Source organism: Kryptolebias marmoratus, linkage group LG14 (assembly GCF_001649575.2).
Source record: "Kryptolebias marmoratus isolate JLee-2015 linkage group LG14, ASM164957v2, whole genome shotgun sequence".
NCBI classification, from domain to species: Eukaryota; Metazoa; Chordata; class Actinopteri; order Cyprinodontiformes; family Rivulidae; genus Kryptolebias; species Kryptolebias marmoratus.
In genome coordinates this window covers 1,375,929-1,395,679 of record NC_051443.1, presented here as the reverse complement: position 1 = coordinate 1,395,679, position 19,751 = coordinate 1,375,929, and the positions used below count along the sequence as shown (strand labels likewise).

General features: G+C 38.9%; 1 protein-coding gene across 2 annotated transcripts in view; it reads right to left on the bottom strand.

Annotated features, from left to right (window-relative positions):
- Positions 1–19,751, bottom strand: part of LOC108244756 (synaptic vesicle glycoprotein 2C) — a 152,048-nt gene that overhangs the window by 79,543 nt on the left and 52,754 nt on the right. For both annotated transcript variants that reach the window (XM_017431198.3, XM_025009351.2), the window contains 2 exons: positions 10,500–10,680; positions 4,115–4,266 (listed from right to left, as the gene is read on the bottom strand). In XM_017431198.3, the coding sequence (XP_017286687.1) occupies positions 4,115–4,266; positions 10,500–10,680 (333 nt within the window). The remainder of the gene's footprint in view (positions 1–4,114; positions 4,267–10,499; positions 10,681–19,751) is intronic.

Genomic DNA, 19,751 nt, shown 5'->3' with positions numbered 1-19,751 from the left:
TATGTCATAAACCAGGGGATACTGTCCAGAGAGCGAGACCAAGACCAAACACGGAGACGGATGTAAAGGTAAGTGATTTTATTTACAGGGTGAAAGCTATGTACACTGGGCGGTTTCCGGAGAGTCTGCAAGAGAAGGAGAGCTGGGTGAGTCTCGGGTACGAGTCTAGATCCAGACGGTGGTGAGAAGTTGGTAATGGTGTCTTTTGGTTTGCTTACAGATCCAGGAGTTAAATGCGGCGTCGAGGAGAGGAGGAGCGGTTCCAGGAGTCCCAGAAGTTCCAGGCGTGACGAGCCAGTTCCAGGAAGGTAAGTATCCGAAGGGTGTCAGGTAAGTAGTCTTTAATATCCGTAGACGTGGCGTGGCAAAAACCTAGGACGTAGGTACAAACAGAGAACGTAGTTAACACAAGGAGCAAGGTCTCAGGTTAGACGCTAAGGCGGAGAATCTAACCCAGTAGGTTCGATGCTCCAGCGAAGATGTGATCACAGCCTGCTGCTTAAATCCAGTATGGTCTCGTCAGTGGTATGAGGAACACCTGTGGACAATGATTAGTGGCACCACCCAGAAGGTGGAGCCAAACCCCAGATCCTCACAGAAGCCAAAATTTTACAAGTGCCCTTTTCAAGACAAAGTCTAAAAGATGTGAAAATTGAGGAAAAAAATCATAAAATAAATATACCACTAAGCAGCTGAATAACTGAAGGTTAAAAAACCATCAACGTGCAAGAGGTTTTCAGAATACTAGTTTGGAACAATACATTTGGCTTGCTCAATAACTAATTGCTGAGTGTTTTCTGTTTGGTATTGACAAGTCTAAGGAGAATTGACAAAGCCACGAAAGTCTTAATTGCTTATCTAAAGATACACAAAACCACTTAATCACAGAAACTCATCTTAAGGCAACAATTAACAAATATTTTTGAAGACAAAAAATTAAAGAAACTCCTCAATGAAAGATTAATAGATGTCATTTTCAGGTTAAAAGGTTAGGTTAGTTCTGCTGTCGTTGAAGGGCTGTCCTGAACACAGGTTGGCTTTGTAAAATGTCACTCTTGACTAAATTTACTTGGAACTGTTGACTGGATAAAAAATATTTGTGTGATGTCTGGTCAAGATAAATTTAAGGACCTCCTTTGGTCAGGGTCTGTGATTATGGGCACTTATCATTTACTCTGTTCAGTTTTATTGATGTTTCTTTCTGTATTCTCCTGTTGTTTTGAAATCTCTTGTGTTCCCCTGTGTTGATCCCATATTGAACCACAGATCTTTCTTCCACTTGACAATGTCTTCTACATACCACTTGTCAAATTCTAGTTGAGATTTAATGAGTTTTTTTTTGTCAACAGAGGCTTTCTCTTTGCCACTCTCACATGAAGCTCAGACTGGTGAAGAATCTGGACAACCGTTGTTGTAGCTCAATCTTCTTCATCTCACCTGCTGAGGTTTGGACTCCCTTAAAGTGCTCACAGGTGCTCACAGGTGTCTTGGCAGGGTTTCCCCCAGAAAAGAGGCTAAGCCTGGTGCTAGGTGGCCGATTGCCAGCTGACCGTGATTGAGTAAAAAAAAAAAGATTAAGGTTGACAGAAAAGTTGAAAATATGGCTATTTATTATGTGATATTGTAAGATATTTGTGTCAAATGTTTACACAACTACAGTTTTATAAAAAGGCACTTTTGATAGTTTTTTAAAACAAAAATTGTTTGCACCTAATTTGAATCCTAATTTAAGTCACATTTACAAATAAATTAAATTAACATAAATGAAAAAGTGCAAACAAAGCACCAACACACGTCTCACTTCCAGGCCAATGAATAACAACAGAGAACTCTGACAAACAGACAGATGCTGTACTGTACTGTGCTTTTTGTGGCACAGGCTGCATGTTGGATCACTACATGGAACAACAAAACAAAACATGTCTAATGATGAATTTAATAGCATCATTTTATTGGTAAACAAGGATAAATTAGCACTGTATTCGGTCTTGTAAAGTAACTAACCATTGTGGTGTATAAACACTCCTTTTTATCAGCTGCAGCAGTAATCTCCTTCCGTGAGTTTTGAGCCATTTGATTATCTTTGTGATCTCTCATAGAGGGATCATAGAAATGCTGATACAGGTGAACCAGCACAGCTAGAGCACTGAAATCACTCATTTTGAATAGAGCGCGGCTCGGTTCGCGAAGTTACAAAAATTGGGAGGTGCACGACCACGCAAAGCGACACCGTGCTGGGCATTCGTGCAGAAGCAGGGACAGCACGATTGCGTCACTGTTGGCGCGCGCACTCGCGTGGTGACCTTGCGTTGGAAAAAAACGTTTATTTTACAATAAATAAGAAGAGCTTAGCCTGGCGGCCCACCAGGCTTATAATACACTGGGGGAAACTCCGCTTGGTGTCCTCTCACACCATCTTCTAGCTGGCATGGTCACTCAGTTTTTGAGGACAGCTTGTTCTTGGTAGGTGTACACATCCTTTTTTTTTCCATTTCTTGATGATGGATTTAACAGAACTGCTGGTAATGTGTAGGACTTTGGAAATCCTTCTGTATCCTTTCTCTGACTTGTACTGTACATTCAATAATCTTTTCACTGAGTTGCTTGAAGTATTCTTTTGTCTTAATGGTGTAATGGTAGCCAGTAGTATTGATTAACTAGTGAATAGACATTCCAGACCCAGGTGTTCTTTTACTGCAATTATTTGGGACTCATCCACTTCCCCCAGGTGATTCCTATTTCACTAATTGTGAGACTACGAGCACCAAGTGCCTGGACTTCTGTTGAATTAAGAAAGTCACTTTAAAGAGAATGAATAATTATGCAATCACTTATTTTACATTATATTTTTTAATAAATTAACATCACTTTGTAGAAATCAGTTTTAACTTTGTTATTGAAGCAGGATTTTATTGTAATTGTCAAAATTGCCAATTTATATGCACTATGCCTAAGTGTTATATGTCTACAATGGTTCTGAGCGTGAAAAAAAACTAATGTAGCAAGGTGGTGTTGATTTATCATTGTGCTGGCAGTGATCTGAGGTCCTGGATAGAGTGTGGGGGAGCATGGTGGCAGCGTATCCATTTCATGAAGCCCATTTGCACCAGCGTGGCTTGGTTGTTGAGCATTTGAACTTTCATGGGCCTCATGCCTAAACTATGGTTATGATTGTGGAAATAACCTAGGGCAGATGTAAGACTTGATGCTGCATCCTGAAGTAATCTGAGAAATTCCTGCCAGGTAAAAATGTATAAAGTTTGGTTAGGGTCAAGGAGAGCGTCACAAGAATGTGGAAATGGCTAGAAGAAAAATTGGTGAATACTAAAGAATGTTGCTATCAGGTTTGAGGGAAATGAACACAGAACACAAACTCATCTTCACATATTAAAACTTGGTTTATTAAATAAAACAAAAAAGCTGACAGATTTTTAACAAAGGGGTTACCTGTGACTTTGACCCCATGATCTTGAAATCAATTGTGATCACCCTTAACCTAAGGGGTGTCCAGCTGTGGAGTTTACTATTCATGTTATACAGTTGCAGACTTAGAGCACGGGCTGATCTGTGACCTTAACAGTGACCAGATTGTTCTTTGTACCATGTTTGACATTACCTGAAAATGTCATAAAAATCTGTTCATAATTTTCTGAGTAATCTTGCAAACAGGCAGACAAACAATCCAACAGACACAACCAAACACACAACATTACCTCTGCCGAGGAGGTTATATTTTCAGTGGTGTCCTTTGATTTGTTTGTGTCTGTCTACATGGTACAAGAAACAGTTCATTAAATTTGGGTGGTGGTCTGGATCACGATTGGACTACTTTTTATTCACGCTATGGTGGAGGTTTGCGCTTGTCGTTTTCATGTTCCACAAGATTTTGCAAGTTAGATTGTTTTACCTTTCTAAACAATTTTTTTAAGTTTCTTTTAGTTTATTTAATAATACAAATCTGATTCATAAATTGTGTAACATTTTCATCACTGACAAGATTTACAGTTAGTGTTTAGATATGAAATTTCAAGAAAACAGAAAGCTCAAGTATTCTTCACTCTAAGATTTGGGAGACACTCTGATAGTGGTATATCAGGTAGGATGTGTCACTCACCATAGTGTGGGATGATAGCCCAGGCCATGGCCGAGGCGTAAATTCCTCCGATCATCCAGAACATGCACAGCCAGCTCAGATGTTCTCCTCGCTTCTCTCGGGCCAACACCTCCGCAAAGTACGAGAAGACAATCGGCACAGCTCCACCAATCCTGTAAATTTAGTTTCAAGTCAGGAGCTAAACATCATTCAGAAGAATGATGGGTCAATTTGACCCAGCAGTCAAAATGAAGGGTAAAAAGGGTCAAAAATGTCTTATACTTTTTGTTTCTTTGCAACTGTGAGACATATTTCACCTCAAACACATACAGAGATGCACACCCTCTCCCTATCCTCTTTACCTCACTAATAAACTGTGGAAATGCAGGTTGTTATGAGTTTTTTCTGTTCCTGTGGGTAAATAAAACCCACACTGAGTGGACACTCAGCAGGGGAGGGGGGAAACATAAATAATCTCTGCAAAGAAGTCCTAAAAACATTACACCCTGCAGACACATGTGACGTAGTCACTGTCAGAGCTTCACAAAATGAGCATCAGAAATAAAAATATGACAGCCCTGAACTTATCTTTGATCAGTGAATTAGATGAGGATGTGTCTGAAAGCTATCAGGACGATGTGGGACAAGTGGGTTGAGCAACTTCCACTGCTCTATCATTCACAACACCTAATTTGTGCACAATGCATTGCACAACATCTTTGCTTATAACCTTGGTATTAACTTTAGAAGTCAACATTTTGTGTCTGTTAGCAAAATATCTAAAACCACAGGACAGATTTCAAAAGACTTTCAGAAAGTAATCATTGGATGTACCTCTACAACTGATTAACCTTTGGAGTAGCCATGTCAAGATGGCTGCTGCAGCCAACTGACCTTAGTCTACACAAAAATAACTATACCTTTTACAGCTATTGAGCTAAAAGAATTTGGTGTGGTAGTGGCTGACAGTCATTTACAGAACATATTCTAGCAGCAAACAGATCCCGTGAGATATTGCAATATTGCATGAGATTACATTTAATATCATTTTCAAGATTTGACTAAAATAGCCATAAACTCGTTATTTCTCAACATAAAGTTGCAAGAAAGACAGCAGGCAATATGCAGTCCTTCAATTGATGCTAGGCCTTTAATTTAGTTCTGCATTTGGGTTCTGTTTCTTCGACTGTGACAGAAAAAGGTTATATAGTATCTACACTTTTTAATTTATATGAAAGCTTGTGTGTATTTAAAACCTGATATGTGCTTCTCATCCAAGTGTTACATTTCAAACTGGCTCACTTGAGCAACCAACTGTGACATTCTGATTTCTACAGTACTGCCTCCACGTGCTAAAAGTTCATCCATGAAAACATGGAAAATGGAAATAGTCAGCGCAGCCACTCTCTTTCTGTTTCTGGACAGAGAAGTCCATAATGCACAGTTTTAAATGGGGCAAGTTTAATTGAACCTGGTTGCCAAACCCATTTTTCATAAAGGACTTTTCCTTCATCAACCAACTGCTCCCTGTATAACTTATTTGTTGAGACATCACAGTTATTTTAGCAAATAATTATAGAAACATATTTTGCATTTCGTCCAAATGTAACTTTAAAAGGCTTTTTCTCTTGTTTTGCTAAGACCCCTTATGGTATCAAAGTAATGAGGTAAGAAGACACTTAAAGAAATAAGCAGCATTCATTCAATGACAGCAACAACAGCTAAGGTTGATTAGCTCTGGCTGTCATTTTTATATGGGTTGACTGTAGATGAACAACCAATCATTACTTTCTGAGATTCACTGAAATGTGTCCAGTATTTAATGGTATATTTTACTAACAGACAAAAAGTGTTCAGTTTAACAATTATTGCCAAGGTTTTACGCAAATGTGTTGCACAATTTGTTGTGGTTGAAATATGTGTTAGTAGATGATGCTCAGTTACTATCAACCCATATTTTAGCTTAATATCTGTTCAATTGACAGACTTATAGCCATTTCTGTGTTTGCTGATGTCAGTGAGGCTGTGGAAGCCATCTTTAATTGGGTTGATACAAAAAGTTAATCAGTTGTTCATGTAGACACAATGAGTTTCTGAAAGTTTCGATAAAATCCACTCTGTGGTTCTTAAAATATTTTGCAAAATGAGTTCATTTCAACAGTTAATGGGAAAGTTTTAAACACTGTGATCAGTTAACACTCAGAATATGAATTAGGGATAAGTCTTGCTTGCTCACAATGAGAGACTGCAATGAAGTGAAGATTCAATGCAATCTACTGGCTTTCTTAAATAGACAGCCTTCACTAATTGACTTTTCATAATGTATGTTTGTGTTTGTGTTTGTGTTTTTGTACAGTGCCCTGAGATGACCTTTGTTTTGACTTAACGCTTAATAAATGAATTAAAGTGAATTGAATCCGTCTCAACAATCTAACAATCCAATGTTTAGGACAATATTAATACAACTGACTATCTTCTAGTCATTTTTGTGTTTGCTAAAATTGCCTTGCAGTGGCGGCCATCTTGAATCCAAAAAGTAATCAATAGTAGATGTCTATCTCACTTTGTGAGACCCTCCAGGTCAGGCATGAGCCTCAGATAGAGGAGTTCAAGTTTCTGGGAGTCCTGTTCACTAGTGATGGAAACATGAAGTGGGAGATGGATTGATGGATCGGGGCCTTGACTGCAATCCTAAATAAACAAACAAAAGCCTGGCGTGGCAGCAAAACTAACACTAACAAAATCTAAAAACAAGAAGCAAGGCATGACAAGGCGAGGAACGAGAAACAAGCAGACAAAGCGGAATGATCCAGTGAGGAGTGATGAAAAGTGACCGGTTCTTAAAGACTGAGGATAATGAGGTAAATGGGCACAGGTGAGTGAGAATGATTACTGACAGGTGGAGATGGGCGTGGCAGATGTGACTGGAAAAGTACTGGGGAGGTGAATAGTGACAAGGGAACAGAAAACCAAAAGCCAAAACTAAAGCAAAGAACCAAGACATAGACAATCATGACATTGATATTTTTTTCAGTATAGGAAGGGTGTCAGAACTGTTCGCTGTGGAGCCCCTGTACTGATAAGAACAGTGTCAGACACACAGTTTTAGAGCCTCTGTGGGCTTGCAGCCAGGTAGTCCAGCACCCAGGAAACAAGCTTAGACTTCATCTGCATTCTCTTCAACTTTTCACAACTTCTCAAGCTTGCATTTGTAAGTTCGATGTTCAAATGAACCCACAATGTTGACAGCAGTGTTGAAAAAAAAAAAACCTCTGGAAACTTGAAAGGTTGTAATAGGGCAGGTAAACCATGAGTGGCTGTGTCACATGCCTGACAGATGGTTCATGACAGGACTGTGTATACCAAATTGTCCAAATGTGGCCACCGGTAAAGTTATCCAAGGCGTTCTTTAATGCAAACAACACAATGGTGTCCTTAATGATCCAGGTGCACAAACTTTTCTTGCAAAAACTTGGGAACTACGAAACATTTTCTTCTGGATATCAGTGGTGACTCTGAAGCCAGTTCATGACGCACAAGGAAGTAAGGTTTGACCTCTTCTAGAAAGAGCTTCTACAATTTAAGCTATCCTGAATGGAGGATTTATTGCTATTTTGTATGTTAGGACAGTCTTCACTTTCAGCTTTAAATTCAACAAGTAAGAGTGCAGTGAGCAGAGAAGAAACTTCAATCAACTTTCTGCTCAAGTATAGCTCAGAGTCCTAAGCTGTATTACTGGTTCTCAAGGGAACACGTGAAAGACAGTCTGCTATAATGTTCTAATATTCTGGTTGGTACGGGATATTGAACTGGAAACACATCAGTCAAGTTGACCAGCGTGCAATTCTCAAGTCAGCTCTATTTATTCATTTGTGCTCAGCAGAGTGATGAGCGTTTAATGATTAGTTCTGAGCGTAAATTTGTTTTCCAACACATATGTTGTCCATCTTTTAACTGCATATTCTTTTTACAGCATCAGTTCATTTTAGTTCAGCTTGAGTATTTGTTTGAAGTAGTTCTTGCAGGGGCTCAACCACTGTTGCATAGCTTGGTAGAAAACCGCTGAGCCAGGAGATTAAGCCAAGGAAAGAACAAAGAGCTGTCATATATTTTGGTGCAGAAGTTTCAGCGATGGCAGGTGATCTGAACTGGACCAGTTTTATAACCAGCCTCTTTTGTATCATTAAAGTCACTTTTCCACTGATGATGTTAATCCACAGTGCTTTAATGAGGTCCAGGCCCAGTAGTGGTGATCCAGTCTTCATCGGACAGAATGATGCTGAAACTTTGTTGTTTTGAATTGCTGCTCCATGTAGTGATTCTCTCTCTCTCCCTCTCTCCCACTCTCCCGCTCACAGATTTTTTTAATGTAGGTTATAAAATGTTTTATTTTAACTGAGTTCAGAAATAAATGAATGAATTAGCTTGATCATTGCATGACTCAGTTAGCTATAGCACTACAGTGCATTGTTTATTTATGGATTAAGAACATATAAAGGATGAATGGGTTGTGAGTGTACAGGTGGCCTTGCTATTAAACCTTCCATTTGTCCAAAACCACACGGCACACCTGAAGCTAAGAGCTGGCTCATAGTTTCATCTGGATGTTCAACACATTGGCTGAATATGAGTGTGAATGCCAATACATTAACGCTGGGAACAAAATGTCTGTAAAGTTCAGCCACAGCTTCATCAAATATTGTATCTTATTCTGGTTGCGTATAGAACCAATCATTATTTATTAAACTTTATTTAACCAGACAAGTCCCATTGAGATCACAGATATCTTTTTTAAGGGAGGCCTGAAGGCAGCCTAACATGCATGTTTTTAGCCTGTGGGAGGAAACCGGCGCATCTGGAGCAAATCCACACAAACAAACACAAGGAGAACACGCAAACTCCACACAGAAAGACCCAAGGTCCAACCCAGGGCTTGAACACAGGACCTTCTTGCTGTGAGACAACAGTACTTACCACTAAACCATTGTGCTGCCCACGTACTGTCCTTGTCCCTTTGGATCAGGGGTAGGCAACCCTGGTCCTGGAGAGCCACTATCCTGCAGGTTTTCCTTGTTTCCCTGCTCCAACACACCTGATTCAGAGGTTAAATCACCTCTTCATGTTCTGCACAAACCTGTTAATGACCCACTGATTCAAATCAGGTGTGTTGGAGCAGAGGAACAAGTAAAACATGCAAGATAGTGGCTCTCTAGGACCAGGGTTGCCTACCTCTGCTCTGGACTTAAGCAGTGTAATAAAACGGCCTTCCAACAAAGTATTCTATACCCTTTGCTGTCATAGCAGTGTCCTCCAGTTACAGGAAGTAATAACAACAATAGAGCAGAGCAACATTGCATTTAATGTATAAACCTGAAAACACCACGTTTTAATGCTGAAAAAAAAATTTGAAATTCACACTGTTGCATTTCTAGGCTTGTAGGTCAAAATAAAATAAATAAATAAATGTGAAATATGTATTGTGAAACATTCATTATCTTTTTTTTTTGGTTATTGTGAAAAGTTTTATTTAAAAAAAGAAATTCTGCAAACTATATCAAAGTGATTAACAGTCTTTGATCTGTGGAAAGCCCACATGTTGTACTGGATATATGCGTCCAGAGAGTCTGACAGACATAAATGAGTAAATCTAATAAAAGGCACAGATACAGTACAAACAAACAAATAAAATTTTGGAATGAGAGTACAGTCAATCTATATGAGAAAAACCCTACTGATGTCAGACATTATGAAGTAATTCTGCTTCAGTATTAGTCGGATTGATTACAAATGGACACAGTTTGCTTCCGGTGGGAGGGAACTGGTAGCAACCGGGAGAAATGTTTACCTCACAGAGTCTGTTACCATGGTGAAAGACACTAAGTTTATTGTACCTTGCATTTTGGAACCAAAAACCCAGACATTTCCTTAAACTCAGGGTCAACTTACTCTGAGTTTTCACTATACTAGCTTTCTGAAATACCCCTTTGCATCAGCTCAAGTTATGGACACTGGTAAAACTTTAATTTCCTTTCTGAACAGGTTGGCAGTTAGCTGAGATGGGAAGGAAAGTCATTTATTAAATATGTGGGCAGCCAGGCAGCATCAAAGCATGCAGATGTTCATTTACTGTGCTCAGTTCATTTCTGCAAACGTTTCTTTTTGGCTTTGTTCCTCCCCCACATCCCACACTGGGGGCTGAGGACAGACTGATGCAGGCACTTAGTATAAACTCTTGTCTTGTGCTTTAACTTTAAAAGAGGGAAGACAGCTGGGGAGCCAGTGAACGGAAAGATCAGGCTGCTGATGGGGAAAATCCTAAGAGGGAGCCTCAAAGTTTAATTTACACTGAGGCAAAAAGGATGAACAGTGGGGAAATAATGAAAAGGAAAAGGGTAAGTGAACTCACCCGAAGCCAGACACCATGCGGCAGAAGAGGAACATGCTGTAGCCTTGAACAAAGGAGGACAGGAAGGCAAAGAATCCGTTGACAGACAAGGATATCAGCAGGCACTGTCTGCGGCCCACCTTATCTGACAGGCCGCCCCAAAAAAATGCTCCGAACATCATCCCCAGATACACAATGCTGCCTGGAGAAGGGAGGGCAAGGAGAGACAGAGCAGAAAAGGGTTACACAATAGACTGAACCAAATCCACAAAACAAATTTAGCCACAACTGGACTCCTTTCACCTAACTGGATACATTTAACAAATAAACCCATATTAACATCAAACACCTAACATTCCTTAAAGGAATACACATTACCTATTGACTCTAACGCTAGAGTTTAAAACAAAATCATCTTATGATGGGAAGGAATGGACTTACCAGTGAAATTGTGTGCAATCTCATGTAATATTGTGAAATCTTGAAGATGGGTCAACCTTCAGAATATATGTTAAGGACTGTATGCTAGTATCACACCAAATTCAGCTAAATATTTCTAAATTGGACTAACATATAGCCATCTTTATGTTGATTAATGTCGATTGGCTGTGGCCATCATTTTGAACTGGGTTGAGTCCAAAGTTGTAGATGTACATCCAGTAATTACTTTGAGAGTTTCATAAAAATCCATCCAGTAGCTCACAAGACATTTTTCTAACATGCAGACTCTAACATTTATTGTTATAGCTAATCAAATTTTTTGCACAATGTGTTGACCTCAGTTGCTGAGAATCGTCACCAATTCATACTCGACCAAGTTCAGTTGTTGTTTTTGTTTCCTAGCTCATTGAATGCTTTGAAGAATGTGAGAAGCCACTCCTTCTAGCTGTCCCTCCCTAGATACTGGGCCTGAAAAATGATTATGTCCATGTATGAATGGTTAAAATAGCACAAAATATGCAGTAGTTTGATTGGAAAAATATATATAAAACAGTAGTTCAAATGCTGACTCAGTTTTCACACAATAATAATAAAACAGATTCAACTCTGTGTATCTTTAGTTCAAAAGGGTACTCCACGACACAAAATCATCTGTAGGGTGGGTAGGGTGGGTTTAGAAAGTGACAATGTGGGTACAAAGTGAGCGAGAGTGAGCATTTAAGTGAGGAAAAGTGAGCACAAAAAGACTTGTGGCAGATGGCCTCTTTTTGTACCCTACACTGGTAAAAGTACAAAATTATCCAAAGTTTGTTGTTTTACAGAACTAAGTGTGTGTGTGTGTGTGTGTGTGTGTGTGTGTGTGTGTGTGTGTGTGTGTGTGTGTGTGTGTGTGTAGGTGTGTGGATGTATGTGTATTTTTAAAACTGGCTGAATGTAATAAATTTGCAGAGGAAAACAAACAAAAGACATAAATTAATTGTGTAAGTTGAAGACGGGCTTTTGGTGCATGTTTCATTAGAAAGTTATTGTTAGAAAACATTTTGGAACATGCAGAGAACAATTAAGAGCTAGTGATTGAATCAACCAATCACTCCTTTACTGAATCAACCAGTGAAATGCTAGAAGTCTGGAAAGGTAGAACTTTTTCTGATTATAATTTTGTAAACATTCATCAGCCTTGAAATTGAAGGCTTTGCTTCAAGCAAAATGCTGAACATTTATTCATAAACTACCTCAAAAGGATCAATTGGTCTAATTTACCATTGACGTTAGACAAACTAGTTATAAGATGAATAATCCAGCTTTTTTAGCACTTATTGAAGGTCATATTTCTACTGACATGACAGCAGTCTCAGTGTTCGCTCGATTTTTTTATGCCTCAAATCTGCCATCATTCAACTGGTAAGAAAGAAACCCATGGTGAAGTGCCTGAACAACTAACACAGTTATTCTCAGACTTTTGAGAGGGGGATGCAACTCCACTAAATTAATGTTTTTTTCAGGCCAGAATATGTTACACATGGAGCTGTTTCGCCTCCTTTCAGCCTGAATCTAGTTTAGGAATGAATTAAACAAATATCAAAGAATTTATCTATTACTTTATATAACTATATGTTTTCCTTTTTAACAGAGTGTAAGATTGGACAATGGAGATGTATGTTACTGGGGCAAAAATAAAAATTTAAAGTGTTTCCAAAATAAAAGTAACAGTGTTATATGATAATTCACAACTAAAACCCAAGTCTAGAAAATATAACGAGGCATATCGTAGTTTTAGCAAAGCAAACAATAACAGCAAACAAAATATTCAGAGAAAACAGAAAATAATTATTATAATTTTGCATTTCCTTTAATAAACATGCTTACATTTTGATTCTTGACAAGTTGTTACTACTTAGTTCTGGGGTGTTTCATATTACTACCATTGCATTATGTGAAAAAAAGTAAAGTGATTATATGAAACAATTTACTAAAAATCAACTAATGAAAATCAATCAATTTCTTTTGAATTTTGGTTCACCAGAGCTTGAGAAAAATAATAAAAATAAAACTATTTGTGATTAAAAAAATGGAACTCTTAATATTTTGTTACACAACCTTTTGAGGTAATCACTGTAGTCCAGTGATTTCTGTAACTCTGCTCCTGTCCACAGGTATTTTGGCCCAGTCCTCATGAACAAACTGCTCCATCTATCTCAGGATTGATGGAGACTACATGATTTAGACTACATGCTTCAGTTCCTTCCACAGATGTTCAGCAGGATTTAGATCAGGGCTCAGAAAGCTACTTTAGAATGGTCCAATGTTTTGGTCTGGGCCATTCTTGGGTGTTTTTAGCTGTGTATTTTGGGTCGTTATCCTGTTTGAGGACCCATGATCTGTCTGAGACCAAGTTTTCTGATACTCCAGAATGCCTTCATAGTCTTGAGATTTTATTGTACTGTGAACAGACTCAGGACACCCTGGTCCAGATGCAGCAAAGCAGCCTCAGAACAGAACCAAGCCTCCTCCAGGTTATACTGTAGACACGGTGTTCCTGTATTTCTATGCTTCAGTTTTGGGTCTGTGAACATAGAGCTGATGGGACTTGTTGACAAAAAGCTCCAGTTTTGTCTAATCTGTCCAAATGACATTCTCCCAGAAGCTTTGTGTATGGATGGATGGATGGATGGATGGATGGATGGATGGATGGATGATGGATGGATGGATGGATGGATGGATGGATGGATGGATGGATGGATGGATGGATGGGCCATGACAGTTCTTGTTGCTCCTGACTGCTGGACTGAACCTCATAGAGTCAGGATTAGAAAGCAAGTCTCATTCATACTAGAGGTAGAATCTGTTGGGAGACTAGTTGGAGACTCATTTATCATCAGCACATTTTTCAGACCTGGACATTTGCCTTGGTTGTGTCTTGTCATAGAGGAACTTCTGTGGAGGTGTCAAAATATAGCTCTAGAGTTCCTGTTATGGGTTAGAGATGACCACAACTGTGGTGATTTAGAAAATGTTTGACACAACATTTTTGAACATGTTCAAACATAAGTGACAAGACTGTTGCAGAACATCCTGGCTACATTCGGGCAACTCTCTCATAATGTGATGAGCCAGGGATTTTAGGTTTTTTTTGTTTGTGTTAGGTTTTCTGATATGTTATACTTGTGTTTGGTTCTGCTTCCTGTGTTCAGTCAGTTCCCTATGGTAATCTCATTCCTTCCTCAGTCAGTATTTTTCTATGTAAGCCTGCCACTCCCATCTACACCTGTTCCCACTTGTTTCCAACCTCCTCATCAGCCCCAGGCCAAATATTCTGCTCTGCTACACTTCATCTCTGCTCATTCATTGCTGCTATACTGCTCTGTCCCAGGTCTCATCCTTGTCTCTTTGTGGTTCTTTGTTTTGTAATTATTTTTTTCTGCCCTGTCAGCATTTTTGTTTAAACCTTTTAAGTTTTCTTCTAAGCTCCTTGTGTAAGTCTGCATTCCGGGGTTCACATTCTCTCCTACCTTGACACACAGGTGCTATTCACCAACTAGTTACAACCCAGAAGTATGCCACTTGAAGAAAGTGTGTGTGTGTGATGATGTCATGAAATGAGTATACAAAGTGATAATGTAATACATATAACACACAAGTTTTGAACAATAAATGCACAACACAGTCATATACCCAATAAATACATACTGTACAAGTTAAAGTCTGTTTCTTATGAAAAAACAAAACAAAGAAGAGGTGAGAATGCGTTCATCAGAATCAGAATTTACTGACAAAGTGTGTAGATAAGACAAGAAGTTTGTCTCTGGCTGGAAACAAATTAATATTTAGAATATGTTGTTTACACTTGTATTTGTTTTTATTGCTGCTGTACACGCCAAGTTGTTGCCAGAATTCTTTTGTATCAAAATATAATGACTACAAACTTTTTTCTTTGTTGTTGAACTTTTTAAACTCACAAGAGAAAATTCTGCATCTAACAGTAATAGATTTTGTCAGCTGCGTTGTAGTCATTGTGTTTTCCGTTTGGTGCCCTGCAGGTAGCAACAAATGTGACTTCCCAGAACTCAAGCATTGGACCAGAGTTGTAAAAGTGTGAACATAAAAACAAAGTGGGGAAAAGAGCCAAGGAGCCACAGAGTCAGGCAGAAATCTCTGCCAACATGTCACATTGCAGGTATTGGTGCAGCAACGTATTTGAAAAAAGAAAAACACCTCAAACATTACGAAGTGCTTCTCAAGGGCATCACAGTTTGGTTCTGAACAAAACTCTGAGAGGCTAACGCAAGTCTGTAGAAATAGGAATGGATGATGATACTCCACTCTGTCAGTTCATCCTACAACACTGAACATCAAATCCACTCTGTTTGGATTCTGTATGTCGCTGCAACAATTTAAGATGAAAATTGTCTGGGTTTAGATGACCTCCACACTGTGAAAGGCATGATCAGTTCTTATACAACAGTTTACAACCAGATCCAGTATTATAAACAATGAGCACACAATAGTATGCTTCACAAGCACTTATTTTATGATTTGATGGGTTTCTGGCATTAACATTTCATTTGTGTTTTGTAATTTTTGCTGTAAATTGTGTCATATTTATAGCCCACAGCAGATGATTTGTGTGTGTGTTTGTCTGTAGTGTTAATAAAATATCTCGTGAACCACTCTGTAGACTTTGATGAAACTTTCAGAAAGTAATCACAGATGATGAAAGTAATCATCATCTAGAACTTATTAACTTTTAGAGTCGAGCCTATTCACGATGGTTGCCGCAGCTAAGTGACCTTAGCAAACACAAAAATAGCTATGACTCAATTTGAGCTAAGATTTGGTGTGGCAGTAGCTGAGTCATCCCTAACACATACATCCCACAAAATGTCATTTACAATTTCTGACCAAAACAGCAAAAAGCCCTGTCCCCTCCCATGAGTCTTAATTTAAAACTTGTGAGTGATACATTCATTCAAAGAATGCCTTGTTTGGTTGGTTTTTCTGTTGTAAATGTGTCATATGATTCAGATTAGACTCCTCTTTGGCTCTGACTAAGATGGCTGCACCTGCTAAGGGATGTTTCCTAAAGTCACTGCAAAAGAGAAGAAGCATTAGTGTTTTTTAATTACACATCTGTCTCTGCAACCACTTCTCCACAGGAGGTTGGGGTAATTTCTCTTTCTATATCCTTAGAACAGGAATTGTTGTGGACATAGGTGAAGGTTGGCAAGCCAGTGAATAGTCCACTTTACTCTGTATGTGTGAATAAAAATGCTAATGCTAGTGGATGTGGAGATGCAACTGTTTGATGAGGCAGCACAGAAACAAGCTGGCAAAGGAAAATAAGTCTTCTCTTCTCTTTCCCTTGCTGGGTTAGTGGTGATGGGACAGATACACTGAGAGTAGGGGGTCTTATCATGCCGCACAGATGCGCTGAGTACCAGTGATTCATTACAGGTGACAGTGACTGGATCTATGCACTTCTGCTGCAGAAGAGGCTCCTGCAGGATATAAAGAGGCTTTAAGATACCACCGGCTTCCAAATATCACACTGAACATCCAATCTGCTACTTTCTGCACAAAAATGTGACATCTTCTGATTTGTGTACATACATGCACTGAAGAAGATGCTATCCAGGAGCAGCACTTTGTTTTATGGCTCCTCTCATGCTGGCTTTATTCATGCAATAAAAGAGGGGGAAGGTAATGGTGATGGGCCCTCTGAGACGCAGAGAGAAAGCTTCAGAGATTGGATTTTTGATTTCCTGCAAGGTTCAAACGCAGGTCAGATTTTAGGATCATTAGTGTAAATTAGCTAAGGCTCAGTTATCGGCATCAGAGCATAGAACAATTACTAAATCAGTTAAATAAATTCATATTGCCTGAAATACTGGTAAGAACAAAATGTTTTTTTTTCTTTAATCACTAAACCACAAAAAACACTTGAACAATGATAAACAAGAACACATATGTGCACAACAGCATACAGATGAAAACAAATGTATTTTTACCTTTGGTAAAATAAAGAAAAAACACAACGGTCACTGATATACTATACTGATATAACTGCTTTTGAATTTTGGTTCAACAGAATTATTTTCAATAAAACTAATTAAACCGGCCTTGACATATAGGATGGTCCCCTTTAATGTTTTTGTTGCAAAACTTTGTCATAAGGATATTCTGAAAAAAGAAAGATTTGGAACAGAATGAAAAGCAAACAGATGTGTTCAGTTTCGGTGAGGCGCTGGCAGTGAAACGAGCTAAACTGGAGGAGCTAAAAGGTTTGTCACTGTGCTTTGTATAAGTTTGGATGCTCAACAATCTGGTTACAAAAACAACTTTTTGATGAGCAAGTGTTACCTCACTAAATGTAGTCGGGTACGATTTTAGCTCGTTCCGAATAATAATTCTGCTCTGCGTTGTGTAAATAATGGCCAAGAGACAGGATGAGAGATTTATCTGCATGAAACAGGATATAGACTGGTCAGGACTCAGGCTCAGCACTGCAGGTACAGCACCTTACAAGGAACATTTTACCCGTGTTAAAATAAGGGAACCCACCGCGTGCTCGTCTCTCATGAACTGGCAATAAGATCCCTGTGTTCACTACATTTATCCTGGCCAACCACCAAGAGGGGTGCTGTTTCACCCATTACACATGAACCTAAATTACAAGTAATGACAAGTGGAATTCAATACAATATTAACTCTGTTACACAAGTTTGGTGTGAAGTGAATTATTAGTAAAGAAGCTGAAGCCTCATGCAGAGGGAGAGCTTGTGAAGGAATGAATCATTGCTGCTGCAGCCCCACTGCATATACGTTTCAAAATACCACATCTGACCAGTCCATATTTAAAAGAAAAAGGTTTTCTTTTAAAGTTCAAAAAGATGGTAAAACTGAAAAGAATAATTTGCATTATATACGTACAGTCAACTGTACATGATTCTTTTTTTTCGTTGAGGTTTTATTATGATATTCTTTTGGGTTTTAAAAAGCAGCAACTGCTAAAAACAAACTACATATTTGCCAAACTGTGGTTTTATGCATTTATAACGGTAACTTTCTGAAAATTTCATGGGTTCAGAAAGAGAAAAAATTCCCCACTCCTGCTGTACATGTATGTACAAGACACCCTGTTCCAGATGCAGCAGCGCAGCCTCAGAACAGAACCGAGCCTCCTCCGTGTTTCACTGTAGGTACGGTGCTCTTTTCTTTGTAGGCTTCATTGTTAGGTCTGTGAACATGGAGCTGATGGGACTTGTTGCCACAAAGCTCCAGTTTTGTCCCATTTCAAAGACTTGAGCTTTGTATTTTGTCAATATGCATTTTGCATTTTGCAAAACTCTAGTTTCACTGGTTTTTTTGCTTTTAACAGTGATGACTCAAACAGTGATGGACGGTGTGATCTGACACTAATTTGGAAGTTATTTTTGGTTTCTTGGTTAACATTTGTTTGATCTATTCCTTCAATTGTTCACCAATTTTCCTCTTTTGGCCACATCCAGGGAGGCTGTCTCCAGTCCTGTGGACCTTAAACTTCTGAATAATCTGAGCAGCTGTAGTCAGAGGAACATCAGGCTGCTTGGAGATGGTCTTATAGTCTTTACCTTGAACGTGCTGCTCAATTATTTTCTTTCTAAGCTCCTGAGACATCTCTGTCCTCAGCTTTTTGTGCTCCATGTTCAGTGTGTTACACACCATGATACCAAACAGCCCTGTGACTACTCTTCACCCTTTAATCAGACAGACTGACTGATTCCAGGACTGAAGACACCAGTGATGCTGATTACAGGACACACCTGAGTTTAACACGTCCCTGTGGGCAGATTATATTCCCTAGTATCTACCATCTAGTTTCTACTATCTGTAAGTAGAAATACATTTCTACTTCTGGTTAATTGTAACAGCGATAGTCCAAAATGTCAAAAGTTTCAAATTTAGAAAACCTGTATCATGCAGAATCATGTTTTTGTACAATTATTTCTAAAACAACTTTTTTCAACTGCTTCTTTGCTCAAACTGAACTGAAATCCTGTTCACTGTGTTGTCACATTCACCCCTTACACCAGTGGTTCTAAAGATTTTCTTCTGCCCCCCCTCCGCCTATGGATTACAATAACATTCATAACATTCATCCATCTCGCAACCCTCCCGCAATGGCACTGCGACCCCCCTAGGGGGGATTGGGAACCACTGCCTTAGACGTTTAATGCTTTTGTTGCTGTCCGTGCTGATTTTCACCAAATTTTATACATTTGGGTAGAACCACAACCCAAGTTGTCCCATCCAATATTGTAATGAGAGGCAAAAGTGGGTGTGGCTTGTGGATGATGCACTACAATAAATATTTAAAAATTGCACATTTGTCCTACTGAGCTAACATTTACTCAAAATGCTCTTCTGTTTAAATCAAACCTTTTCTGTCTCAAATTTATTTTAAGTTCTTTAAACAGCTAAATGCTAGTAAGTTAGAACCACTTTTTCCAATCGCTATGAACATTTGCAGGAAAGTTTCCCAGGCTGTCTTGTTTGTTGAAATAGGTTCAATCATTTGTGTTTTAATTTTTAATTACACACCCAATATCAGAATCAGAATCAGCTTTATTGTCATTCACACACAACATCAGAAATGCAGTGCAGAACGAAATGCAGTTAAGAACACTCTGTTCAGGAGAAGGACATACGTTACAGACATGGGTTAAACAGGAGTTCAGGTCATTCGCAAGACACTCGCGCTACCTTTTGCAGTTTGGAAGAGAAAGACACAATAGGAAGGATGAGCTAAAAAAAAGAACTTTGACCCTATGTTTACTCAGAAACACAGGAGCATAC